This window comes from Daphnia carinata, chromosome 9 (genome assembly GCF_022539665.2).
Source record: "Daphnia carinata strain CSIRO-1 chromosome 9, CSIRO_AGI_Dcar_HiC_V3, whole genome shotgun sequence".
Taxonomy (NCBI): Eukaryota; Metazoa; Arthropoda; class Branchiopoda; order Diplostraca; family Daphniidae; genus Daphnia; species Daphnia carinata.
This window is the reverse complement of record NC_081339.1, coordinates 6687372-6702141: the sequence shown is the minus strand read 5'-3', so window position 1 is coordinate 6702141 and position 14770 is coordinate 6687372. Positions and strand designations below refer to the sequence as shown.

Genomic DNA, 14770 nt, shown 5'->3' with positions numbered 1-14770 from the left:
GGAAATGGAAAGTCTGGATGGAAACTCTGTACCAACATAAAGGCTTGGAGACTATGTAACGATGTGGCGAAAAAAAACATTCAAATAATGCTACCTGCAGCAGTTATGTGTAGCAATCTGTGATAGAGATTCCCCTTTTTAAATGAAAAACGCCCCACGCTCTTTTTTTTTACATACGAATTGACGCCCCCCCCCCCCCCTACAGTAGGGGGTAATGTCTCCTAGTTGCTAAACTATATTAATTATTGTGTGGCGTTGCGGAAGATAAACTTCCAATCATATAATACGTCCCAAAATTAATAGTTGGCTTGTCCGTGTTGAGGACATTTACTTAGACCTTTTTTAATGGGAGGTCGGGTAGGGTAAAACAAATAGACAGACATGGGGAACCAATCGCTTGCCTACACCCGGGGCTCTTACGTTGGCGAGGGGTAGGGTACGGATTATTTAGGACATTCTTTTTCAGTTGTCAGTTGTCGGTTCCCCTTTGATTTCCGTAGCAGTCGCTTTTAAACTGTGCGAGGCTCACGTGTTTACGAATGACACCTGTAGAACATCATTGAAACATTGGGTGTCAGGCTGGTGCCTTTGAAAGGATGTTAGACTCACAACTTGATATGGATTTTTGGTAAGTGCTTAAACTCAGATTGTTAACAAACCTGTTTTGCGCGTTGATATACTTTGAGAGTCTCTCCCTTTTTTGGAATGTTAAAATTTGTGCCCTCCTCCAATTCATGAAATAGCCTACCACACACCGTTTTAAAACTTCGATTATGTGGACATTAGATTATGTTGAACTACATACTATACATTCAATTTGTTCATTTATTGCCTTGTCTTGAAATGAGTTCAATATTCTGATGGACGACTAGTAAGTTAACAATTCATGGGCGGTTTAAATCCCTGTTTTATGCCTTTGTTCGATTAACGCGAGGAAATTGAAACTGAAGGATTTTTTTAAATTGAAGATTATTTATTTTTATTTATTTTGTATTGTGTTCTTCATAGGGGTTTGGCCATGGGTAGTTAGAGCGATGTCATTATTGTCTAGCCTACCCTTACCTACGTCCAAAGATCTTAATTAAAGGGGGTGGATTCAAGGTTTAATCTTTCCTTAGTGCCTGTTGTTGAGACAGATCTTAGTATAGTGTCTATTGTCAAGCTGCGTGAGAATCCGGTGCTGGTGTTGCGAGTGTAGTTATGGTAGTCACAGTTGCTAACGATGATTTTACTTCTGCCGAAGTTGCTATTGCTCCGGTAAGAGGTGGTATTACATGGCCGTTCTTGTTGTAAGTGGCAAAACTTAACTTTTTATTTTGTTGGACGAATCCAAGTCATTTTTGAATTGGTCGAAAAAGTATTGCCAACTCGTTCTCCGGATTTGGGTGTGACTGAGGAGATACGGATACTGAAGAGTGCTTGAAGAAGGTTTGTAAGAGTTCTATTACACATGGATCTACAATAGGGTTTTCGTTCTAAAATATAAACGCTGAAGCTCTACATGAAATCTAGCCACTCTACAAGGAAATGGCGATCTCTTCTTCTAAAAGCAAGCCGTTAAAATGCGTGCATTGGGCTTCACTGCTGTCGTATAGAATCCCTCTGTTGATTATGTCGCTCTGCACCCATACTTTGTCTCCGGCTTGCAACGTTAGAACCGTTTGAAGAACTAATGGGCTTACATAATTGGGGTTAGCAATACCGTTCACTTCGTTCACCTGACTACGTGCAACTGCTTGACCATTTTGATAAAGCATCACGTTAAACTCTACGAGTTTTTCGTTTGACACGGAAAATAGCACAAGTCCAGTAAATGAAAAGAAATAGGTTCCTGTAACGGGTGCTGTGAATTTTCCGCTTACTGGATCCATTGCATTTCCACTGTTGATTATGATCCGTTCATATGGAATTGGAACTGACTTTGACGAGTATGATTGAATTTTCTGTACGTAGAAGTATACTGGCTTTGATTTGATGTCTTGATAGCCAATTGCCTTCTGGTAATCTGAAATGTTATAAATATAAATAGATTAATCATTTTTTTTTCTCGCGAAAAATGTTAAGTGGTTTAACTGGGAGGATTTTTCGTGAAATCGCAGTAAACGGTTTTGATTTGTTTGCTGTCCAGTACGGAGTAGAGTCCACTTTTTGTGTAACCAATATCGTTTAGATCTGAACAGGAACCGGGGATTTTGTTTATCGTCGTTGGTGTTAGCAAATTTGTTATTCGTGTTTCAGTGTTTCTATTCACACCTGTAAATGATAAACATTTTTTGGACGTGGTTTAAGTTGAACAGTTTCATTTCTAAAATCAATACCGGCCTGCTCCTGTTTAAAAGTATCCAGTGCACTTGACGTGGCGTATGCCATTTTTGAAGTATCTGCAATTTGAAAATGGATTCAGTATTAGCCAAGCCTATGTTTCACCGTCATTCACATGAATCGGATAACCTGTTAATTTCGAGTCTAGCTGGGCAACGTTCGTGTTGGTGTTGGTCAAATCGGATGTAGTTTTAGCCAAATTTGTCGTCGTAACTGTTACAATGACAGGTAGTTTTTCAGTGGTTTTGCACATTTAAAAAATGATTACTTTGTAAAGAAATCTTACTTGCCAAGTTGGCGGTCAAATCCGTAATTTTCTTATCATCTTGTGAATTAGTAGCGACCTGCTGCTGTTTAAAAGTACCTAGTTCACTTGACGTGTCTGATGCCAATGCTGAAGTTTCTGCAATTCGGAAATGGATTCAATTAGGGCTTTGCACACATAAAAAGAGGTTACTTTGTTAGGATATCTTACTTGCCAAGTTGTTGGTTAAATCCGTAATTTTGTTAACATTTTGTAAATTAGTAGCGGCCTGCTCCTGTTTAAAAGTACCTAGTTCACTTGACGTGTCTGATGCCAATGCTGAAGTTTCTGCAATACGGAAATGGATTCAATTAGGGCTTTGCACACATAAAAAGAGGTTACTTTGTTAGGATATCTTACTTGCCAAGTTGTTGGTTAAATCCGTAATTTTGTTATCATTTTGTAAATTAGTGGTGGCCTGCTCCTGTTTAAAAGTACCTAGTTCACTTGACGTGTCTGATGCCAATGCTGAAGTTTCTGCAATACGGAAATGGATTCAATTAGGGCTTTGCACACATAAAAAGAGGTTACTTTGTTAGGATATCTTACTTGCCAAGTTGTTGGTTAAATCCGTAATTTTGTTATCATTTTGTAAATTAGTAGCGGCCTGCTCCTGTTTAAAAGTACCTAGTTCACTTGACGTGTCTGATGCCAATGCTGAAGTTTCTGCAATACGGAAATGGATTCAATATTAGCCATGGCTTTTTTTCACTGCATTCACATGACTCGGATAACCTTTCAATTTCGATTCTAACTGGGCAACGTTCGCGTTGGTGTTGGCCAAATTTGATGTAGTTTGCTCCAATTCTTTCGCCGTACCTGTTAACAATGACAGGTAGTTTTTCAGTGGTTTTGCACACATAAAAAGAGGTTACTTTGTTAGGATATCTTACTTGCCAAGTTGGCGGTCAAATCCGTAATTTTCTTATCATCTTGTGAATTAGTAGCGACCTGCTGCTGTTTAAAAGTACCTAGTTCACTTGACGTGTCTGATGCCAATGCTGAAGTTTCTGCAATTCGGAAATGGATTCAATTAGGGCTTTGCACACATAAAAAGAGGTTACTTTGTTAGGATATCTTACTTGCCAAGTTGTTGGTTAAATCCGTAATTTTGTTATCATTTTGTAAATTAGTGGTGGCCTGCTCCTGTTTAAAAGTACCTAGTTCACTTGACGTGTCTGATGCCAATGCTGAAGTTTCTGCAATACGGAAATGGATTCAATTAGGGCTTTGCACACATAAAAAGAGGTTACTTTGTTAGGATATCTTACTTGCCAAGTTGTTGGTTAAATCCGTAATTTTGTTAACATTTTGTAAATTAGTAGCGGCCTGCTCCTGTTTAAAAGTACCTAGTTCACTTGACGTGTCTGATGCCAATGCTGAAGTTTCTGCAATACGGAAATGGATTCAATATTAGCCATGGCTTTTTTTCACTGCATTCATCATGACGTGTCTGATGCCAATGCTGAAGTTTCTGCAATACGGAAATGGATTAATTAGGGAGTTTTCGGATCCGTAATTTTGTTATCATTTTGTAAATCGTAACCTGATTCTGGGCAACGTTCGCGTTGGTGTTGTTTCTGCAATACGGAAATGGATTCAATATTGATGTAGTTTGCTCGATTCTAACTGGGCAACGTTCGCGTTGGTGTTGGCCAAATTTGATGTATTCTTTCGCCGTACCTGTTAACAATGACAGGTAGTTTTTCAGTGGTTTTGCACACATAAAAAGAGGTTACTTTGTTAGGATATCTTACTTGCCAAGTTGGCGGTCAAATCCGTAATTTTCTTATCATCTTGTGAATTAGTAGCGACCTGCTGCTGTTTAAAAGTACCTAGTTCACTTGACGTGTCTGATGCCAATGCTGAAGTTTCTGCAATTCGGAAATGGATTCAATTAGGGCTTTGCACACATAAAAAGAGGTTACTTTGTTAGGATATCTTACTTGCCAAGTTGTTGGTTAAATCCGTAATTTTGTTATCATTTTGTAAATTAGTAGCGGCCTGCTCCTGTTTAAAAGTACCTAGTTCACTTGACGTGTCTGATGCCAATGCTGAAGTTTCTGCAATACGGAAATGGATTCAATATTAGCCATGGCTTTTTTTCAATGCATTCACATGACTCGGATAACCTTTCAATTTCGATTCTAACTGGGCAACGTTCGCGTTGGTGTTGGCCAAATTTGATGTAGTTTGCTCCAAATCGGCTGTTGTTTTCTCCAAATCGGCTGTTGTTTTCTCCAAATCGGCTGTAGTTTGCTCCAAATCTTTCGTCGTACCTGTTAACAATGACAGGTAGTTTTCTTAGGGGCTTTGCACATTTAAAAAAAGGTTCCTTTGTAAGGAAATCTTACTTGCCAAGTTGTTGGTTAAATCCGTAATTTTCTTATCGGCATCTGATAACTCTACGGTAAAAAAAGTAACTAATTTATTGGTATGCTTAAACAGTAAAACTATGTGAATACTTGTTCGTAATTCTGCTGCTAAATTTCTGTAATTTTGTTCGAGGCGTGCTATTCTAACAAGAACATAAAGATTGCGTGGTTCAGGCTGTTCAACGGTGCCGTGTGGTGCGTCAATGGCTAATCCAGCTGAATTTCTCGGTGCATTAGGTGAATACGCAACGTTATGGCGAAAGCCATAATGATTGTGATTCCAAATTCCAGGCAATTGACCGTAAACGATGCACGTGAGAACGGAGAAAAGAGTGACAAGCTGATGAAAATGCAAACGAATTCAAACACCCTTGAGTTTAAGTAGAAAAAAAGAAACAATAATTGTTGACTTACGGAATAGCTCATCTTTGGCTGATGCCGAACACAACTCGATGTAGTTGGGTGTAGAAATGTAATAGTGGAGTTCAGAATTGTCACTCTTATATATGGAAGCTCGCGTTGGGTGTTTCCTTTGGACCCAAGTTAACGTGAATAATCTACCGGTCATTTAACTTGCTACGAATTTTTGCCGATGTAGCCGAATGGTTGTTGATCCAACATCTCTGTTAGCAATGTTTGTAGATGTTGCCCTCGTCTCTTCAAGTATGCAAATGCTCGTGGGCACCAGACATGGGTAAGCAAAGGTTTGCCTACACCCAAGGCTCTTACTTTAGCGGGGCTTTTTTCAGCCATTAGTTCTCTTCTGGTTTTTGGTAGTGCGTGTCAAACGCGCTGAAGGTCTTGCCAGTGACAACTGGAGAACATGGATCGGCGTCAACCTGATGGCTTTGGAATTCTACAAGGACGTTTCGCCGAGCTTTTTTTGGCACGGTAAGACGTTTGGTGAGTGCTTGAATTTATTTATTTTCGTATCAAACCTGTTTTATACTTTCATTTTCTATAAGGTTTTCCCAGTTTTAGAATGAAAAACTTGGTGGTTACAGTTTTTGATTATTTGGTGTTCAATGGCAGGAATTTCAAAGATACATTTAGAAAATGTTGTCTCGGTACTTAACCATCGCCCTGACATTTAACATTATTTCACATTACTTTACGGTACATTTTTACTGAAATAATTTATCCAATCGATAAGTCCCGTTGTTAGTTAGATAATGACGAAATGTCTTCTTGTAAAAGGAAACCAGTGAAATGAGTTTGATTATCGGAATCATCAAACAATGCCACACCCTTGGAAAGGTAAGTAATCTGAACCCAGATTTTATCTCCTGCTTTTAATTTAAGTGTTGATTGTAGAGTAACTGGAACGATTTGATCTTCAGAAGGGTTGCCGTCTCGAGTAAAACTCATCCCGATCGGAGTACCGTTAAAGTACAGACTTGCTCCGAGTTTGGACGCCTCCGGTGGGAAGATGGCTACCCCGTTGAAAGTGAAGAAGTACGTGCCATTCCGGGGAGCTGTGAATATTCCAGTTGATTTATCCATAGCGTTTCCAGTGTTTACCACTTCAATCTCGTAGGGAATTGGAGTATTCATGGCCGAAAAATCAGCGTCTTTTTTCACGTAAAAGTAGGTGGGCACTGACTGGACGTCTTCGTAGCCAATCCATTTCTGGAATTCTGCATAAATCATCGATTTTTTTAGGTAATGAAAGGAAATTATTCGTTTATTATTTACCTGTTCCATTAGGATCTTTAGCAAAATCGCAGTATACAGTCTCTACTCGATTTGTTCCCATTACTGAATACAATCCACTTTTCCTGTGCCCAATTTGATGCAGATCCTTGCAGGATGTTGGGATTCGATCGATGGAAATGACCCTTGTTTCCGCTGCAAAGAACGTGAGTCATATGGTAAATTATTTATTTATTTCAATTATTCAGCATTCATTTAAGTTTCATTTTACTACTGGAAATCTTTATACCATCTAATTTTGATGCCAAACTGCCAATCTTCATTTGGTTTTCTGTTGAGCTTTGGGATGCTACTATCGTAGAACTAGAATTAATTGTTATTCATTCTTCTGCTTTATTTGAATGTAGTTACCACGTAAATCTGTTTTGATAACTTGAACTTCAGTTTTAGTTTCCGTCAAGTGTTTCATCGTGACTATATCCGAGAATTAAACGTTTTTCATTTATTAATTTTTAAAAACAAGTTAATCTTACCATTCAAATTTGTACTAAGGCCTTCAAGTTTAGACTTTGTTTCTCTCTCTCGTTTCGCAACTTCTTAAATATCAGAGGATTTGTTTTCATTTCACTTCATTTTTTTAAAGTAAAGTAACAATTGTTGTACCTTCCAACTTTTCTTTGATGTTTGTGAGGAGCTCATCTTCGAAATTCGTGCCATTATTTCTAGTCCTTTCAAATCCTTGGGTTGCGTCTAAACAGTTAGAAAATTAGACAAGATTTCATGGGTCAATTTATGGAATGTTATTTACTTTTGAGATCCATGCCAATAGCTTCTACTTTAGTTTTGGTCTCCGTTAAATCCTTTGTTGTTCTCGCCAACGTTTGCGTAGTACCTGTCCGTCAGAAAAAGTTCTATTTTGTCCATCTTTATTTTAAACTGGATTTACCGAACATTATCACGCCAAGATTGTCAACTTTCATATTCGTGTCGGTTAAATTCCTCGCCGTTTCTGTTCAATTAACGAATTCTTAGTTTAATTAGATACTTTGAAACAAATGAAATCTCATTACCAGTCATTTGTCTCAACAGTTCCCTGATTTGTATCCCTGTTTCGCTTGATGTTTTAGATGTAGCTAGAAATAATGGTGTATTTTACAAACTCTTTTTTAAATAATTTTAATTTTAATTCACCTTGCAAGTCTGTTTTGATGGCTTGGATTTGTGTCTTTGCATCCACCAAACCTTTCGTATTGGCTGCAATGAGGTAAGCAGTACCTGCATAGTAAAAGGTATACATAGTTTCTGTATTTCCTGCATAAATTTAATAACAAATCATACCGTCCACTTTCGTAGTCAAATTCCCAATTTCCAATTTAGTGTCTTCCAGTACCTTTGCAGTACCTGACAACACTTTGACGGTACCTGTCTCAATTAAAATTTGTGTTGAAAATGATGATAAATTTTGTTCTAATCATTACCTTTCAATTCAACACTAGTGTCGTCGAGTTTCGTCTTGGTATTTGTTAAATCTTTCGTAGTGGAGGCGAGCATTTTCGTTGCATCTAATATGATGGGGGTTTTAACTGAATCCGTGTAAGTATTCCTCAAAAATGCCATCTTACCATCTAATTTTGAATTTAAATTTCCCATTCTAGTCTTTGTATCTTTGAGGTCCATTTGAGTTATGTCCAATGTTCGCATTGTATCTAAAATTAAAAAATAACTTTAAGCCTTTAAACTCAAAAGATTCAATTAAAATCTTCACTTTTAAGGGTCACGCCCATAGTGTTGACTGTGGTCTTGGTGGCAGCCAAATCTTTTGCAGTTGCTTCCAAATTCTGCGTAGCTCCTGCCAAGAATCATTATTCATACATCTCCACATTTGAAATGATTTTATCTTCAAGTGTTACGTACCAAACACCAGCAAACTGAGATCAGCCACCAGGGCGTTGGTAACCGTTGCGTTTCTCGCTGTTTCTGTGCGCGTAAAAAACAAGTATGTTTAAGTTTTAATTAAAATTAATAAACAACTTAATACCACTGAATTTCTTCATCAGATCACCGACGTTCGCCTTCACCTCCGCAATCGTCGCAACTGCAAGTTAAGGTAAATTTCGTTTAATTTGAGGAACTCGTTAACAGCAATATGTAGCCTATCACCTTGTAAATTTTTTTTCATGTTCTGAAACTCGTTTTTAGCGTCCTTTAAATCTTTTTCTGTTGCCGCTAGACCTTTGCTAGTCCCTGTTTAATGAACTTTAGTTATAGTTCTTTACTTTAATGCCCAATTGAAACACGGAATACCTTCCAATTTTGCATTTAAACCTTCGACTTTCGTCTTGGTGTTGCCCAAATCCTTTGTGGTCACCTCCAACATTTTGCGATTTCCTTTAATCGAATTATCGTTAATCCTTTTTAAATATTACCATCTAAAATTGATAAGGAAATCTCACCTTCCATTTTCGTCATCAAATCCGTCTTCATCTGCGCAAAACTTTGCTTAACATCAACTAAATCTTTTCTTGCCACTACGAAAAAAAATCAAATTAATTTGTATAGCTATTAAATTGTTAAAGAAAAGAGTCTTACTTTGTAAATCGGCTTTCATGATTTCTAACGTTGACTTTGTTTCTACCAATTCGTCTGTAGTTTGTTCCAAAGATTGCATCGCACCTGTAAACAGCCGGATGGATTAGGTAACTATACCCATTCCATATATTTTAAGAACCTTACTCGCTAATTGTTCGGTTAAGTCCGTTATTTTTGCATTGGCTTCTAAAAAATCCTTGTTATTTTCTATATAAGAAACAGGAGAAATTGTGATTATTCTGATTTACTTAAAAAAAGAACGACGTTTACTTGTTTTTAATTCTTTGTTTATGTTGGAGACAGCTCCTTCTAGATACTCCAATCTGGGCACAAGTCCTCGATTAAACACATTTCGTATTGGAGACTGTTTGCCGATAGTCTGTTGTGCGGCAATGCGGGTATCAACCAGACTGCTCTTTGCGGAAGGCGAGAGCACGAAGTAAGGACGGAAGCCATAAGGATCGTCGTTCCAGTTTTCAGGTATTTGACCGTAGACGACGCACGTTACAATAGCGATGATCAACTAGGGGATGAAAATGAATTAAATCGCTGAAAACGATGTAGAGAGAATGACAGACTTACGCAGCGCTTCATTTTGTGACTATTGCTGAATGCGTGTAGAAAAAGAACGAGAGTCAAGTTGAAAACGGCCTTATTGATATATATACCTTCCGTCATTCGTTTTGGATGCTGTCCCTAGAAAACAGGTTCCACCTGTTCATTGGGTAACGGTCATCTAATGTCGCTCATTCCTTCCCGGATTGGATATTTAATCCAGTTTTTTTTTGTGAATCGTGTGCGTTTTGTCCTTGTAGGAAGAAAGAAAAACGAAGTAATGTTTTTTATTAGTTATTTATTCAGTTTCTGTTATTCTTTACCGCTCCCTTTACGACGTGCAACTCTATCGGGCTAATCTAACAGTCTTGTCATTCAACTTTTAACGAAGAAGCTCACGTCCAGGGTTACGTTCAGACATTCCACTGTTGTTTTTCCAGTTAACTTTTTTTAAATCTAAATAATAGTCTACGTAATTTACAAAATGCCGGCAACAAACAAACCGGTAGCTCCATTTTTTCTTGAGAAAATCAGAATGTTAGTTATGTGATAAAGTTTTGGTTTGAAATATTCTAATCGGTTTATAATCTCCAAATTCAAGTACGTTTTCAAATGTATACCATCATATTTGGAATTTTCGAAACGTATATCACTTTGCTCATTTCGTCTTCTAAAATGTAATGGAATTTCGCAAAGGTTACGTGAATTGAATTTGCTGATTAGCGAGCGATTCCCCTGCTTCTACGTTACAGTTGAATCTCAAACGCATTCTGATTTAAATAAAACGGTCAAACCGAAACGGCATACCATTTCAGATGCATAACGTTGACTCCGAAAAATTACCATCTCTGTTTTTCTCTTTGAAAACGAGTTTGTTAAGCATGCTTTTTTTCTATTAACATGCAGTTAGGCAACACTACGAAATGAATGCGCGTTGACAATAACAAATAAGACTGCGCGTGTTCAACCAGCTCTAATTTTTTTCTTTTACAGGGTAGGGTCGCTGACTCCACGATATGAACAGGTTTTTCTCTGCACTTTTATAGCTAAAAATGAAGTGTCACTTGACAAGCTACTAACAAACAGTGCGGTAATATTCTTAGATTTTTTTTTCGTGCCATTTTTAGTGGCCTTTTCCTTAGTTGTACAGGATCTACCGTCTTGAAAATGAGCCAGCCATCGGGTAAGTATATTTTAATTTCATTATCAAATTTTAAACAACTACAACGAATGGACGATGTCTTCTTCTAAAAGCCAGCCATTAAAATGCGTATAACGGGTGCCATCGGAGTCGAATAGATAACCTACACTGAACAGTCCGTAACTGGCCTCTAACCACACCTCGTCTCCGGCATTCAACATAAGCGTAGATTGGACGGTTACCGGACTTAGGTAATAAATATTTGCGACGGCTGCGACTTCGTTAAACTGACCTCTTCCTACAACTTGGCCATTCCGATAGAGCGTTACGGATAGTTCGTTGAGCACCGTAGACGTGATTGGATATTGCACTAGTCCGGTAAAGGAGAAAAAATAAGTTCCTGTAACGGGGGTTTTAAACTTCCCGCTTGCTAAGTTCATGGCTCCTCCGATGTTGAGCATCACTCGCTCAAAAGGAATCGGGGTATTTTTAGCTGAAAAGCTTTTGGTTTTCTGTACATAGAAGTACGTTGGCTTTGATTTTACGTCTTGATAACCAATCCATTTCTGGAAGCCTGACATTTTGAATAGCAATTCAAACAATGATGAATAATTTATTTTTCTTTCTATCACAGATGTGTTTACCTGGTCCATCAGCTGCTACGGTGAAATCGCAATAAACCGTTTCGACTTGCTTACTTCCGAGTACAGGGTAAAGTCCACTTTTTGTATGCCCAATAGCTTTTAAATCTTTACAGGAACTGGGTATTTTACCAATGCTCGTGGCGTCATCAGCAGAACAGGTACAACTAAATGCTGTTAAATGGATAATCAACATTTCCTTTGGTATTTAGTATTTTTCAATCCATTTTTATTACCATCGATCTTTCCATCTAGAACCTCAATGATGGCCCGAGTATCTGCCCCGTAATCTGCAAATCAGAATACATTTTGAGTCGTGGATGACTGCAACAGATTAATTATTACAACTGTACCGTGCAGCTCCTGTTTTAAATTATCGACTGCAACTATTGTTTCTGATAAAAGTGTCAAGCTTTCTGTGAATCGTGAAAGTAATGAAATTTGATTAAGCACTTTGACGCAATGTGTAGTATATACTCACGTTGTTTTCCCAATTTTCTGGCCCAATAATCAGCTATTATTGATAAAAGGCCTCGGTAAAATAAGTTTCGTTTAGAAAGCAAGATACGACCAATATCCACGTCTGAATGTTTCCTTGATAAAGCAGGTGTAAAACGATCGGGATAAGTTTCGGAGTCGACCAGTAATTGAACCGGAACAACAAAAATCAAGAAGACGGCAACGAACTAATTCAAATAATACTAAAATGTTAGTACATAACGGTTACTGAACATGAAATGTAGAAAAAACTTACGATATTCTTCATTTCCTTACTTGGTTGTGGTCTTGATGAACTTATGAGTAGAAATGGAAACAGTCAGAAGATACTAGAGACTTTTATGGATATCTTAAAACTATTTATTCGCTCGGGTAATACTCGAAAAACCGTTTTCTGTACTGTAATAGATCGCACTCTTGTAATTCTTTCATCGCTTCAGCGATTGTTTTCCCGCATCCCATGTATGCAGAGTATATAAATAATGTAGTACAGACTATATCCAGTTTAACCATACAACGTGACTTGCACATTGTTTGCTTTACGCTCTGAAGCTGCACTCAACCTAGTGTAATCGTCAGTTACTTTTGAAATGGTATTTCAACGATATTCTAGTTGATAAAAGTTGGATAAAATTTAGTAGATACAACAAATTTAGGCCGAAAAACCCCTCGACAATGCAAGCCAGATTTACATTTTACCTCGCTATTGTAAATCTTAGGGGAAATCTTGTATTCTAAGAATGCCTATTCTTGTGATACTGTCCACAAAGCTTCAAGTTCCAGCTATAAAACGATCGGTAAAGCTTCTATCAGATTATTAACCTTTGTCTGAAATGTCAATATAAATTTGTATACTATCCAAAATCCAAAACAAGGATCTTGAATTTTTAACATTGCCACACCTGCGTCACGTAGCGGTAAGTTTGGGAAATAGTATATTTGACAGCTCGACGTGTCAGGCCATGGTTACAATTTGCTGAGAGCTTAACCAGAAAAATTCCTCTTATTAGTCTTTATACACCTGTTGATGGTATTGGCAACGCAAGCCACATCACCATATCTTGTTCCCTCACGACTCGGACAATGTTCTGCTTGTTTCAGTTATAGATATTATTTAAAAGAGGTTTGGACCCTTGAATTGTTTTTAAGCTTAAATTCTGTTGTTGTCCGTATTTATATCGACACCATGGGCTTTGATTTGAGAAGGTAAAATTGGTTTACTGCTTACCTCTGTTGGTTCGTCATGTGACAATCATTAATTTCACTGGCAGGTTTGACATTTATCGAAAAGTCCCCAAAGACTTGACTCAACCAACTGTTACTGGCGCTGTCATCTCTATATGTTGCTGTGCCTTCATGACATTCCTCTTTTTCTCTGAATTTTTCCACTTCATGTCTCCGGAAGTGTAAGCATGTATGTTGCTAATTTGACATGTCAATTTTATTGATTTTCCCTTTTTTCTTCTTAGAGTATCTGAACTTTTTGTGGACAACCCAGGAAATTCTGATGAAAAAATACCAGTACAAATAAATATAACACTGCCAAGGCTCGCCTGTGAATGTATGGTATATCCGAGCCAGGTTATTATGTGTATGTAAAATAATATTGCTGTTTTCGATTTAGATGTTGGTATTGACATCCAAGATGATTTGGGAAGACATGATGTGGGTTTCATTGAAAATACTCTAAAAACACCATGGAATAAAGGTAGAGGCTGCATTTTTGAGAGCCGCTTCCACATCAACCGGGTTCCAGGTAAGTTGAGATAGTCTATTCACGTTTTTTTTTTGTAATACTACCAATTCCAGATATTTATCGCCTGCAGGAAACTTTCACGTCTCTACCCATTCTGCCGATAAGCAACCGGATAATGCTGACATGGCTCATTACATTACTTCACTAACCTTTGGAGAAGTTTTGGATAACAAAAACTTACCGGGAAATTTTAATCCGCTTGCCCGTAGAGATAGGAGTCAAGCTGATCCAGCGGAATCTCACGATTACACGATGAAGATTGTACCAACTATATATGAGGATTCTGCCGGAAAAACACTCGTTTCTTATCAATATACTTACGCATATTCGGTAAACTCAAACAAGTGATGAAGTTTAAAATTCATCACAAAATCCTTAACGTTTCTCTTCGACTTGCAGAATTACGTTTCGTTTTCTCTCGGGGGTCGTTCTCCAGCAGCCATTTGGTTCCGTTACGATTTGAACCCTATTACTGTAAAATACCACGAAAGACGACAACCGATTTACGCATTTCTGACCTCGGTAATAACTTGACAGTAACAACTTGCTGAAGAAAAAATTTTCTAACAATTTTATTATTTATTATAGGTTTGTGCAATTATTGGTGGAACATTTACCGTCGCAGGCATTATTGATTCATTTGTGTTTACCGCTTCTGAACTATTCAAGAAATTCGAACTGGGAAAACTGAGTTAAAAATCAACAAGAAGCCAAGCTAACCGATGTGACATGTCGGTGCCCTACATTCTCGATACAAAATTGTTTTAATCTCATGACAATTATTGGCATTGTTATCGTTTCCGAACGACTATGAAAGAGAGAAGGCTGATAAAAATACAAAAAAACAAACAAACTATTCTAATCTCTGTGGTATTTTATCTTTATATTACTCCCTTGGGCGAGCCGGGCGTTAAAGGGTAGTGTATATATAGTAAT

At 37.7% G+C, this 14770-nt stretch overlaps 4 protein-coding genes across 6 annotated transcripts; 1 reads left to right on the top strand and 3 right to left on the bottom strand.

Annotated features, from left to right (window-relative positions):
• Positions 1-1517: 1517 nt before the first annotated feature.
• On the bottom strand, positions 1518-5427 carry LOC130698164 (uncharacterized). The gene is made up of 20 exons (XM_057520944.1): positions 5416-5427; positions 5092-5341; positions 4981-5031; positions 4759-4905; positions 4573-4689; positions 4384-4500; positions 4173-4309; positions 4061-4100; positions 3898-4014; positions 3709-3825; positions 3520-3636; positions 3362-3445; positions 3176-3292; positions 2987-3103; positions 2798-2914; positions 2609-2725; positions 2428-2535; positions 2319-2381; positions 2074-2253; positions 1518-2005 (listed from the first exon to the last, which is right to left on the bottom strand). The coding sequence occupies exons 1-20, from the start codon at positions 5425-5427 to the stop codon at positions 1518-1520; spliced, it is 2613 nt and encodes an 870-aa protein (XP_057376927.1).
• A 707-nt stretch (positions 5428-6134) lies between these two features.
• Positions 6135-9324, bottom strand: LOC130697929 (myosin-13-like). Of its 3 annotated transcripts, none has more exons than XM_057520723.2 (20): positions 9244-9324; positions 9108-9182; positions 8959-9042; positions 8815-8898; positions 8693-8749; positions 8569-8631; positions 8420-8503; positions 8277-8360; positions 8133-8216; positions 7993-8076; positions 7846-7929; positions 7725-7787; positions 7601-7663; positions 7463-7546; positions 7318-7404; positions 7188-7250; positions 7066-7128; positions 6944-7006; positions 6697-6849; positions 6135-6638 (listed from the first exon to the last, which is right to left on the bottom strand). In XM_057520723.2, the coding sequence occupies exons 1-20, from the start codon at positions 9320-9322 to the stop codon at positions 6163-6165; spliced, it is 1977 nt and encodes a 658-aa protein (XP_057376706.1). In that variant the 5' UTR covers positions 9323-9324; the 3' UTR covers positions 6135-6162. The 3 variants fall into 3 exon arrangements, with proteins under 3 accessions (XP_057376706.1, XP_059352762.1, XP_059352761.1); XM_059496779.1 differs by having other exon boundaries at positions 6944-7003; XM_059496778.1 differs by having other exon boundaries at positions 7188-7247.
• Positions 9325-10977: 1653 nt separating this feature from the next.
• LOC130697934 (uncharacterized) lies at positions 10978-12346 on the bottom strand. Its single transcript, XM_057520728.2, has 6 exons — positions 12335-12346; positions 12062-12266; positions 11934-11996; positions 11817-11870; positions 11584-11754; positions 10978-11513 (listed from the first exon to the last, which is right to left on the bottom strand). Exons 1-6 carry the CDS (start codon positions 12344-12346, stop codon positions 11020-11022), a joined length of 999 nt encoding a protein of 332 aa, XP_057376711.1. The 3' UTR covers positions 10978-11019.
• Positions 12347-13018: 672 nt separating this feature from the next.
• LOC130697933 (endoplasmic reticulum-Golgi intermediate compartment protein 1-like) lies at positions 13019-14690 on the top strand. Its single transcript, XM_057520726.2, has 7 exons — positions 13019-13284; positions 13350-13484; positions 13548-13639; positions 13703-13834; positions 13905-14164; positions 14234-14356; positions 14423-14690. Exons 1-7 carry the CDS (start codon positions 13106-13108, stop codon positions 14528-14530), a joined length of 1029 nt encoding a protein of 342 aa, XP_057376709.1. The 5' UTR covers positions 13019-13105; the 3' UTR covers positions 14531-14690.
• Positions 14691-14770: the final 80 nt, after the last annotated feature.